This window comes from Myodes glareolus, chromosome 2 (genome assembly GCF_982192425.1).
Source record: "Myodes glareolus chromosome 2, mMyoGla1.1, whole genome shotgun sequence".
NCBI lineage: Eukaryota > Metazoa > Chordata > Mammalia > Rodentia > Cricetidae > Myodes > Myodes glareolus.
In genome coordinates, this window is record NC_142027.1 from 111,869,324 (window position 1) to 111,880,799 (window position 11,476).

The 11,476-nt window shown below is 49.9% G+C and overlaps 1 protein-coding gene across 1 annotated transcript; it reads left to right on the forward strand.

Moving 5' to 3' along the window:
* The first annotated feature begins 5,634 nt into the window (after positions 1-5,634).
* Positions 5,635-8,092, forward strand: LOC125400087 (syncytin-A). The gene has a single exon (XM_048433799.3). It carries the CDS (start codon positions 5,741-5,743, stop codon positions 7,589-7,591), a length of 1,851 nt encoding a protein of 616 aa, XP_048289756.3. The 5' UTR covers positions 5,635-5,740; the 3' UTR covers positions 7,592-8,092.
* The last annotated feature ends 3,384 nt before the right edge of the window (positions 8,093-11,476 follow it).

An 11,476-nucleotide genomic window follows, 5' to 3' on the forward strand; every position in this document is an offset into this window, starting at 1 on the left:
CTGCTCTCCACCCAGAAAGCTGGAAGTAGATGCTGTTCACGACCCAGTGACCTTTTGCTATCTTTAGAGCCAAACCAAACCAAATCCTTCAGAAAGATGCTTGTTTGTTTGTTTAGAGACAGGGTTTCTCTGTGTAACAACTCTAGCGGTCCTGGAATTTGCTACATAGACCAGGCTGGCCTCGAACTCAGAGATCCTCCTGCCTCTGCCTCCTGAGTGCTGGGATTAAAGGCATGTGCTGGGATTAAAGGCCTGGTTCCCCCAGAGTGATTAGCCCAGACTCTCCCTCCCTAGACTTTATGTTTAGCTCTCAGTTAATAGAATTCACCCTTAGGGGAGCTGTCACATGTACTTTACAACCTGCTAACCTTTATGCTAGCTCAGAGACCACACTAATCCTGGGCTTTTTAGCTATAGAACCCATCTTCGTGGTCATATGTACCTTGCAGAAGAGTTTCTGTGTAGTCAAGTGAAGTCTGAACTGTGGGGGAAGTTTCTCTGTGTCCTGGAGGTAACCCAAGAAAGGCCAAACCAGACAGCGAAACCAAAGTGTTATGGGGTATTGGAAGGAGAACATTGCAGAACATCGGTTCTCAATCTGGGGTCACGACCCCTTTGGGGGTCCCATCAAAGATTTATGTTACAATTCATAACAGTAGGAAAATTACAATTATGAAATAGTAGTGAAATAGTTATATTGTTGAAGGTCCCCACAACACGAAGAACTGTATTAAAGGGTCACAGCATCAGGAAGGTTGAGGACCGTGGCTGTACAACGTGGTCTTTCATCTCCAAAGCAAAGCAGTCTCCATCTCCATCAGATCAGCTGGGCCCATGTGGATGCAAAGACACAGCTCCATTCAAAGGGGATAAGAAGTAGTTCATTCTGAAGCCAACTATGAGTGACCATGGCCTGAACACACAGATTTAGGGTACTCAAAATTCTGCCTTCCAATGAGGCATCAATTTCACTAAGTTTCTATGGGAACAGAGCAAAGAAAGCCATAAATCAAAACATTTCTTTTTTCATTAAGGATTTATTTTTTATTTTATGTGTTTGAGTGTTTGCCTGAATGTAGCGCATGTGCACCAAGTGTGTCTCTGGTGCCCACAGACGCAGAAGAGAACATCAGATTTCCCCGGGCCCTGGAACTGGAGTTAAGGGCAGTTGTGAGTCACCATGTGGGTGCTGGGAACCAAACCTGGTTCCTCTGCAAGAACAGTAAGTGCTCTTTTTGCTGTTGTTCTTGGTCTTGTTTTCTGAGACAGCATTTCTCCATGTAGCCCTGGCTGTCCTGGAACTCGCTCTGTAGACCATGCTGGCCTTGAACACACAGATCCTCCAGCCTCTGCCTCCTGATGGTAAGAGCTCTTAACTACATAGCCATCTCTCCAGCTCCAATACACATTTTTTTCAATTACGTTGGTGGAAGCATCAGAGGGACTGATTACAGCAAAGCTGGGAAACCTCTCCTAATGGCTCCAAGTGCTATCTGAAGTCAGCCTTAGCTTTTAGGTTGAGCAAGGTAGTTGCCTGCTAAGCTAATACATTTAAAGAACGCCTCACCTGATAGTCACAAGAATGTTAGATCAGGCTTAGAGCAGGGGAAGGAATGTCTAAAAAAAGGAGGGCTAAAGATAGCCCAGGGTAAATTTTAATTAAGCTCTGGCCTGCAACATCCCCACCTCGTCACAAACCTAGAAGGCTCCAAACAGTTGATCAGCCTAGCAGAAGGCTCAGCTTGTTTTGCAAACTCCCGTTCTCATCTGCTACAAGTCCATCACGGCTGGTCCTGCTGACTCCTCGCATTGCCTTTTAGGAGAGGGTGGGGAGGGCCATTGGACCCTTACCTGAGATTCCAGCCATGCCTTCCACAGAACTATGCTCTAATTATATATAGCCTAGAGGTGTTGTCTAAAACGTGCCAGAGTATATAAACTGAGGAGAATTAGCTGAAGAAGCTCAGTGCCATGTGGAAACCATCATCCATGCTGGGCGAAGACTTCCCAGTGCAGCTGCTTTGGGGTCACCCATGCTCTGTAGGTAAGCCTAATAAACTGCCTGGTTCCCCCAAGGCCACCTTTGGTGGAATCATACTTTGGGTGGTCATTGGAATTTTTTTAAGATTTATTTTTATTGTTTTGTGCGTATGTGTGTTTTGTGCGCATGTACGTCTATGCACCAGATGCATGTGTGGAGGTTGTGAGCCCCCATGTGGGTGCTGGGAATCGAACCTGGGTCCTTTGCAAAAACAAGAAGTTCTTGCTCTTAACCACTGAGTCAACTTTCCAGCCCTGTCACTGGGATCTTATGAAGAGTGAAGAGATGTTGTTTATGCCTTAGGGACACACAATCCTTTTGGTTTTGCTTTGTTTGAGACAGAGTCTCACTATGTAGTCCAGCAGGCTAGAAGCTCGCTATGTAAATCAGGCTGACCTCAAGTTTCTGCTTGCCTCTGCCTCCTAATGAATCACTATGCCTGGCAAGAATTCTTGCAATGAAGAGGGACCAGGGTCGCTGCTGCCAGCTATGGCCATGCCATCTTGAAGTTTTTCTTCATTGTGGTAAATTAATGATAGCATCCCAAAACTACACTAATCTACATTAATCCAGGCTTGCTCTCCTAAACTCCTCCCAACACCCTGCAACCAGCTGAGGATAGCTGGTCATAACAGGTGCTTATGATCACCTGACATTCTGTTTTCCTTTTTGAAACAGGGTCTCACCGTGTATCCTTGAATCTGGAGTTCACTAGGGAGACCCAGCTGGCCTGGAACTCACAGAAAGCTACCTGATTCTGCCTCCCAAGGGCAGGTTAAAGGTGTGTGCCACTATGCCCACTACGGCATACACAAATTCTCTTTCTCTTACTACTTACCCCTCCCACTCCTGGAATCGGAAGATTTGATCCCTCCATCCCTTCCTCCCACTCCATCCCCCCATAACTACCCCTACTCCGTGAACAGCCAACTCTGGTTGTAAACGTTGCTCATTGCCTCTGACCTTGGGTGGCTCCTACAGGGAGCTGGGGGTGAGGGCATTGGAAACTTCAAAGACTGGAGACTGACTCTTACCCCTCAGAGAGCCTGCCCAAGTTTGTGCCTGCCACTTTGCCCTGCCCCCCCATGTTGGGAGAAAAGACACCCCAAGCCAGATTGCATTTAGCTCTAGTTGCCCAGAACCCTGCTTCTTTCTATATCAGGTCCCAATAATCGATCTGAGCCTGAACTCCGGCTTGGCAAGCTTTCGGGGATTGATTACTACTGACTGGGATCGGGGTCGTTCCCTCCATCTGAACCTTAGGTAACCTGTGAATAGCTGGTAAGATTACATTATGTTTATGGATTTGGGGGGCTGCTTATTCAGTTTTACCAGAATTGACTGCACCCCAACATCAGTTCCCTTCCCCCTAAGCAACCCAGATCAGTACTGCAGACAGCTTGGGCATTTCCTTTCCTCATTCTTTCCCGGTCACTCCTGGTTGCCCAACTCCTCTCTTGGGAGGTGGCACTCTGGATGAGTTCTACACCACCACTGTCATTCCTGTTACTCTGTCACCCAGACCTGACCCCTTCTGAAGACTCTCTTAGAGATGTCCTACACTTTTTTGTTTGTTTGTTTGTCTGTTTGTTCACTTGTTTTTGAGACAGGGTTTCTCTGTAGCTTTGCAGCCTGTCCTGGAGCTAGCTCTTGTAGACCAGGCTGGCCTCGAACTCACAGAGATCAACCTGCCTCTGCCTCCCGAGTGCTGGGATTAAAGGCGTGCGCCACCACTGCTGGGCTGTTATTTTTAAAAGATTTTGTATTTTATTTTATGTGCACGATGCCTCGCTTGCATGTATGCACGTGCATCGTCTGCATGGCTGGTGCCCGAGGTCAGAATTTCCCAGATAACTAGTGTTATCGAGGGTTGTAAGCCACCACGTGGGTGCTAAAAACTGAACCTGGGTCCTCTGTGAGAGTGGCAAAGGCTCTTAACATCTCTCTGGCGGCAACTGGACCCTTCTAGTCAAGACCTTTATACCTTGACCTGGGGAGCCCCTGGCGCCCAAATGTCTACCCACTAAATGTGGACAGTCTTTCTGAGGGATTTTGAGATGGCCCTCATATTTTCAGCTGGGCTCTGGCCCTGACCCTCAAAGCCTCCACCTCACTCCAAGCGCCTTCAAGTGAGCCGTGCGCACAACCTTCTATCCTCTCCACGCTTCTGAATGGCCAGGGATGCTGAGCCTCTCTACAGCTCACCTAACCTCTTCCCAGGTCACATACCTTGACTTCGCTGACGCCTCCTCTTCCCATGGGGTTCCCCAAAGCTGCAAAGCTTTAAACAAGGGCACCCATTCCCCCACCCCCCAGCTAAATGAAAACCACCTCTTATCTAGGCCTAGCGGGGTACTTTTGTATCTGGATCTCCAACTTTGGGGTCTAAGTAAGCCAGGCTGCTGGTGGCCCTTGCACGGAGCCTCTGGAGCCCCGCAGCCTGCTCAGGCTCATTCCTTATGCTCAGAGGCCCTCACGACTGCTCCTGCCTGAGGGCGTCCAGACCCCTCCACACCTGCCTCTGTACCTTCATCCTTAGCAACCCAAGTCTCCTCGGCCAGTGTCATGACTACCATCTGTCTAAGTGGTTAGACTTCGTGGTTCAGGGCTGGCCTTCTTCCTTGAAAACCCTTGGGGTGCCCCCCCTTTAACAACAGAGGCCCTCATATTAACATTCTACCAATCTCTCTCTCTTTCTCTCTCTCTCTCATTTAACAGATAAATACACTGTCGTTTGCTTGTTTTATTTAATTTATTTTTGGTTTTTCAAGACAGGGCTTCTCTGTGTAGCCCTGACTATCCTGAACTCACAGAACAGGCTGGCCTCGAACTCACAGAGATCCACCTGCCTCTGCCTCCCAAGTGTTAGGATTAAAGGCGTGCACCACCCCCCATTCCCCATGCCCCCACTAGCTTACATACACAGTTTATACAAAACCCTTTAATCACCTTTCAATGCTATAAAACACTTAATCCATCCACTTTCCTTCCTGTAGGCTTTAGCCCTACAAACGACTCCCATTCTTTTAATGATCCCCGACGCGTTGCTACTTTCTAACCCTAACCCCAACCCTAAGTTCCCAGTGCTTAGACCCCCTATCTGATACACTGATGGGCGCTCTTTAGGGCTAAGTCACTGTCACAGGCAGCCCCACCCCCACCCCAACCCTGCCTCAAGGCAGGCAGAGGCCATCACCCTTTACCAGGGCCCTGACACTAGCACAAAAAGATTGGTGTCTACAGTGACTCTAAATACGCACACCACATCCTTCTGCCTTCATTTGGCAAGATAAAGCCTCTCTCACATCACAAGAGACACCTTTAATTAGCTGCAAATTAATCTACAAACTCAATCAGGCCACCATCAATGACAGCTATCCACAGTGGCCACCACCGTGGCCCAAGGCCACACTCAGGGTTGTGACAGAAGCCAAGGTAAAAGGAATCTGTCACTGGCTACATCTAAGCTCAAAAGCGGCTCTAGACCCTGATTCTAAGCCTTCCAACCCTTCTGGGACCCCCCACCTGTTTGTGTTTCTGCTCTCACAGGTCCTGGCCTCCAGAAGGATAACCGGCACAATCCGGAGATTCCCTGACTTCTCGGTCACTCCTGGACCAAGTGACAGACGGACTGGACTTCAAAGTTCTCAGAACCACTTCCCTGTGTCTCCCACCACCGCCAGCCACCCCCAAAGAGCCATGATCTGCCCTTGGGTTCTCTGTCTCCTCTTTTCTTACCCCTCTGCCTGTTCTGAGAGCTGGATGCCCCTCATAAACCTCGCCCACCGCTTCCTCAAGGACACCAACTCCTCCTTCTCTTCTGACTGCTGGGTCTGTTTGCCCATCCAAACCCAGCGCTCTCTAGCCGTCCCAGCCCCACTAACAACTTGGACGGACTCACCCATGAAACTTCATATTACATACTCGACCCGGACCCTCTCCGGCCCTTATCCTATCGCCGACCTTGAAAAACGCCTCCTGAATTTCCAACCTTTAACTGCCTATTACTCGTTTGCCAATCCCGACCGGCGGGCCGTTGCCCTTCTTCAGCTCACAAGCCTAACAGGCATACTTCCGCTACTTTCCCGACTCACCTCTGTGAAATATTCTGATGATGGCATCTATGAATCCGCCCAGCGCCCCATATGGGGGCCACTCTCTACGCAGACCCTTCTCGCCTCCCAGGCCCCTCTCTGTGTATCCCGTTTCTTCAAGGATTCAAAACATGCCACCTTCGTGGGCAATCTCTCTGCCTCTCTCTGCAACCACACCTTCCGTCTTTTGCCCTCGGCGGACCACCAATCCATTGATCTGTCCACCAGCCATGCGTTTGCTAAACTAATAACCATGCCAGGCTCTAAGTGGAGAAACCCCTTACGCTTTTCAGGACCCCCTTCCCTAACCGCAGGGCAGCCTTACTACCCTTGCCTGGCCAATGACATCCATTGTCACACCTACCCAACCACTCCCTGGAGGCGCTGTCCTTCCCGCCGGGCTAGCACCTGCTACAATCTCACACTGTTTGAACCAGACAACAGAAATGACTCCGTCACCCTGTCTGTGGACACCACATACTTCAAGCTGAAACTCCAGGGACACAAAGATCCCTATCCACTCTTTCAGTACCAGCCCCTCATGGGGGCAGCCCTCTCTGGACAATATTCAATCTGGGAATATGAACCCACCGTCCAGGAAAACGGGGACGTCACCCCAAACATCTTCTCACATCTTCTCTCCTTAACGTACTCCTTTTGTCTCAACTCCTCGGGCGTCTTCTTCCTCTGCGGAAGCTCCACTTACGTCTGTCTCCCGGCCAATTGGTCGGGTGTCTGTACCCTTGTCTTTCAATACCCAAACATTGAACTCCTTCCCAGTAACCAAACCATAACCGTCCCCCTTTTCGCTACAATTCCCTCCTCGGTCTCCACTTCTCGCGGGAAGAGAGCTGTTCACCTCCTCCCTCTTCTCGTGGGCCTGGGCATCACTTCCGCCCTCGGGTTAAGCATCGCTGGCGTCACCACTTCAACCATCTACTTCCAACAGCTTTCAAAGGCTCTCTCAGACAGCCTAGACGAAATAGCCACCTCCATTATTTCCCTCCAAGACCAAATAGACTCGCTGGCGGGCATCGTCCTCCAAAACCGGAGAGCTCTAGACCTCATCACGGCCGAGAAAGGGGGCACCTGCCTCTTCCTTCAGGAAGAGTGCTGCTTCTATGTAAACCAGTCTGGGCTAGTCCGGGACGCAGCAAGGAAACTCGGAGAAAGAGCATCGGAATTCCGCCCGAGCTCCAGCTCTTGGATCCAGGGACTGGGGTTGGGGTACTGGCTGCCTTCGTGGTTGTCTTCCTTCTTGGGACCCATTGTCTTTATCCTCTTTCTGCTCATTTTCGGGCCTTGTCTTCTTAACTGCCTGACCCATTTTGTATCCCAGCGAATGAGTTCTTTCATCCAGAACACTACCAAAGGGCACGTGGACAAGTTTCTTCTGCTTCGAGATTCCCAATACAAGAGACTTCCCCAGCAGCCCCCCGAGGAGAACGCAGTCTAGCAGGAAGGAACCTGAGCCACAGCTTCCTCCCAGGAAGGAACCTGAGCCACAGCTTCCTCCCATCTCTATTTACCGACCTGAAGAAATAAACATCATCGATGTTAGCCATGCGCACGCCATTTCGAAAACCTCCATTTTGCTTAAATGGTGACAGTTTTCCCCTATACCACAGCAATTAGAATTCTAGGCTTAATTTATTTATTTTTCTTTTGATGTCTGTTATCCCTTGCACCCCTCATAATGCCTGATCCTTGGCGATGTTTGTGATCACCCAGCAATCTCCAATCACTGCTCATGACTCTTTGACTCCTGATCACTCCCAGCAACAGAAGCTTTTGGGCCCCATCCCTATCCCCCCAACTCTGTAAGCGGAGACCTCCCTTCTCAACATTTTTTCTCGGATCAAACCCATCCTGTTGTAGAAGTTACTTATTTCCTTGTTTGTCTTTCCTCCCTTGGACTTTTCAGCCCCCACCCTGTGGGCTTCTGAACCAGAGGAACTTATCTGGATGCTGGCTCCCCAGTTCCAGGGACCAGGGTCAACCTTGAATATATTTCCCCTGCTGCTGCTGCCAAATTAACAAAACTGAGAATCTTGTAAACAGCTAAGTTCACTTGATTTCCAAGGAACTCTGTTATTCCAAACATAGGCTGTGGTTCTACCTCCTGGCACATGTCCTTTCTGCTAAGGGGAGCATTAAAGAGACACTCAGAGGGCCTCAGCCGCTGAGGCAGTTAGGCCAATCACCTGCCTCCAGGTTCCATTCCTTCATCAGCTATGTAACACGCTTCAAAGGGCCTGTCTGCCACAGTCCCCTCTCTGGGTACTCTCTCTTGCCTGTTCTCTCTGTCTGACCGCCTCTCTCTCTCATGTCCCCACTCCACGACAACCTTTCCCTCATTCACCCCGCCCCCCCATAAACCTTTTGCACTCACACTGCTGCACGTGTGTGTGTGTTCTCTGAGGGGCATACCTTGGCAGAGCCTTCCGTAGCTACCCTTCTGCTGCGTTTTTTATCCTTTCTGGGAGAAAGCCCCCCACAGGCTCAGATGTTGGAATACTGAGTCCCCAGTTGGTGCCGTTGGGAGATTTAGGAGGTGTGACCTTGTTGGAAGAGGGGTGCTCCGGGAGGTGAGCCATGGAGAATTTAAAGAGCCAGGCCACTTTGAGTTTACCGCCTCTGCCTTGTGTCTGTGGTTCAGGAGGTGAACCTTCAGCTTCTGCTGTGTCTACCATTTGCTGCATAGTCCTCCCCTCCCCCATGAGAGAACCCACCACTCCCGGACAGTAAGACAAAGAATTCCTCCTTTTCCTAAATTGCCTTGGTCATGATGTTTTTATCACAGCGATAGAAAAGTAATACAGAAGGTAACGACATTGGTATCTTACCTAGCATATATGAAATGTAGTCCAGGATAGACCTAAATTCATCACAGTGATGCTCCTGCCTCAGTTTCTTGAGTACTTGGGACCACAGGAATGCATCGCCACACTCAGCTCTAATGTTTCTTAGAGGCACGAACTGGTGACATTCCATCTGTCCATCTGTCCATCTGCCTCTAGTGCTGTGTTCTGGGAGGAAACAGAAGGATCGTAGTGACGTGAATTCCCAGAAGGGCCCGAAATTCTCAAAAGAGATGCATCTTTACAGGGCTGGAGAAATTAGGTCCGTGGTTAAGAGTGCTTGCTTCTCTGAGTTTGGTTCCCAGCAACCAAGACTGGGTAGCTCACAGCGGCCGGCAAACTCGGGCTTCAGCGAAACCTGTTCTCTTTTCTGACTCAAAAGAAACTGCGCCCAGGTGCACACACATACACATTAAAAAACAATCTTTAAACAGATGTTCCCTTAAGAGTTGGTACTGTTCCTAGGACGGGGCTGAAGGAAGCCGACAGCATAGAGACCCCTGTCCCCAGGCAAAGAGCTCACAGAGACCTGGGTACGTCAGCATGCCTGTCATTCCAACCCTCCGGAGGCTCAGCCTGCAGGCTGGAGAATTTAAGGTCAGCCTGGGCTACCTAACTGAGAGTTTATCTCAAAAAGCTGAATCTGCGCAGTTTTGTTTACAGAGGGAGTTCTCTCAGGAAAACCGGAAGGCTGCAGGGAAAAGCTCCCAGGACCTCAAAAGTCTGGCTCCCGTCAGCGGATTGCAGAGCCCTACGTCCTTTTCATGACGTCAGCTTCCCCTTCCTCCGTCAGTTGTACCAACCAGAGGCATAGATAGATAGGCTTCCTCCACGGCAGGAAGAATCCGGAACCAGCCAAGTCCACGTGTCTGGAACAGCCCGGTGGGGGCTCCCTCAGCAGACGTCTCCATGGCGACGCCACGCCCACCCTGATGCGGAGGGCTCAGCTGTAAGGCCAGGCTACCTCAGGTCCAATAGGCAGAGGCTACCATCCTCATTCAAACCAGAGTCTCCACACAGTGGTGTTTGGACTTTAAGTTTCCTTAATGCCTATTGCGAGGAGAAACCGAAAGGCGGGTGGTGTAGTAGAAATCGAAAACTCCCACAGATCCCCGCCTACCCCAAGACTGGAGCACACAGGGTTAATGATATGCTATATCCACAGTGTTTTGTCCAGGGTTTTAAGTGAGGTTCAAAGACATGAGTGTTTCTCGTGTTATTCTAAATTCCTTGAAAACAGATTCTAATATATTTTGAGACAGGTTTCACTATGTAGCCCTGAAACTCACTACGTAGACCAGGCTGGCCTTGCACTCACTGAGATCCACCTGCGTCTGCCTCCCAAGTGCTGGGATGAAAGACCTGTGCCACTATGCCCAGCTTTTAATAGCCATTCAGAGACTGGAAAATATCGCATTAAAAGAGGCCATGGCTGTAGGGAAGAACCAGTGGTTAACAATGTTTGCTGCTCTCCCAGACTACCTGAGTTCTGTTCCCAGCACCCACAATGGGAGGATGGGGCCTTACAGTCACCTGTAACTCCAGCTCCAGGGCAATTCCAAATCCTCCTTTGGCCTTGGCAGGTGCCCCCACTCAAGTACACATGCCTGCACAAAAGCACACCCATAAACATAATTAAAATAATATTGGCCGTGCCAGACTTGGTGGTTGCATGCCTTTAATCTGAGCATTTGGGAGACAGTCTCAGGTCGTGAGTTCAAGGCCAGACTGGTTTACTAGTGGGTTCCAGGTCAGCTGGGACTACGTAGTGAGATTCTATTTCAAAAAAATATAATAAACCTTCCAAAAAAAAGGGGGGGGGGATAACTCAGTGCCAAAGCACTTGCTTAGTTAGCATGCCAGCCATCTGAATTCCATCCCTGCCTTCATATATAGCTAATATTAACATTATGGGCTGGGACCAGACATGATGGCACATGGGCACATGACTGGAATCACAGCACGGGAGAGGCAGAGGCAAGTGGATCTGAAGTGCTAGGCTAGTGTGGGCTACAGAGGGAGTTCCAAGCTACTCTGGGTAAGTTAGTGAGACTCTGTTTCAAAAATAAATAAAAGGAGAGGCTGGGGGTGTGGTTTCTGGGCAGAGCACTGGCCTAGACCCCACCACTGAAACCGGTGGTGTGGCTAAGACAGAGTGCCTGCCAGAAATCCTCCAGGAAGGGAAGGGTTTACCTTTTCTTCACCTAGAACCAGCTTGCCAATAGCCAGGGCCAAGGGTGTACCTCTCAGGTCAGTCACCCTTTGAGGCATGGTCCAGGAGCTGCCAGGTGACGCTTTAGAGCTGGTGGCAAGAGCCTGAGGCAGGTGTTTAGCCTGCAGGTTTTTGCTCTGGGTCCATTTGGCGGTTTGTCAGTTGGGGATTCCTGCTGTTTACCTGCTGAGGGCACGAACAGGGTGCTGAGGTGCCTCACATGAGGACTTGTGACCCTTTCCCTCTTAAGTAGGGTCTCATGTAGCGT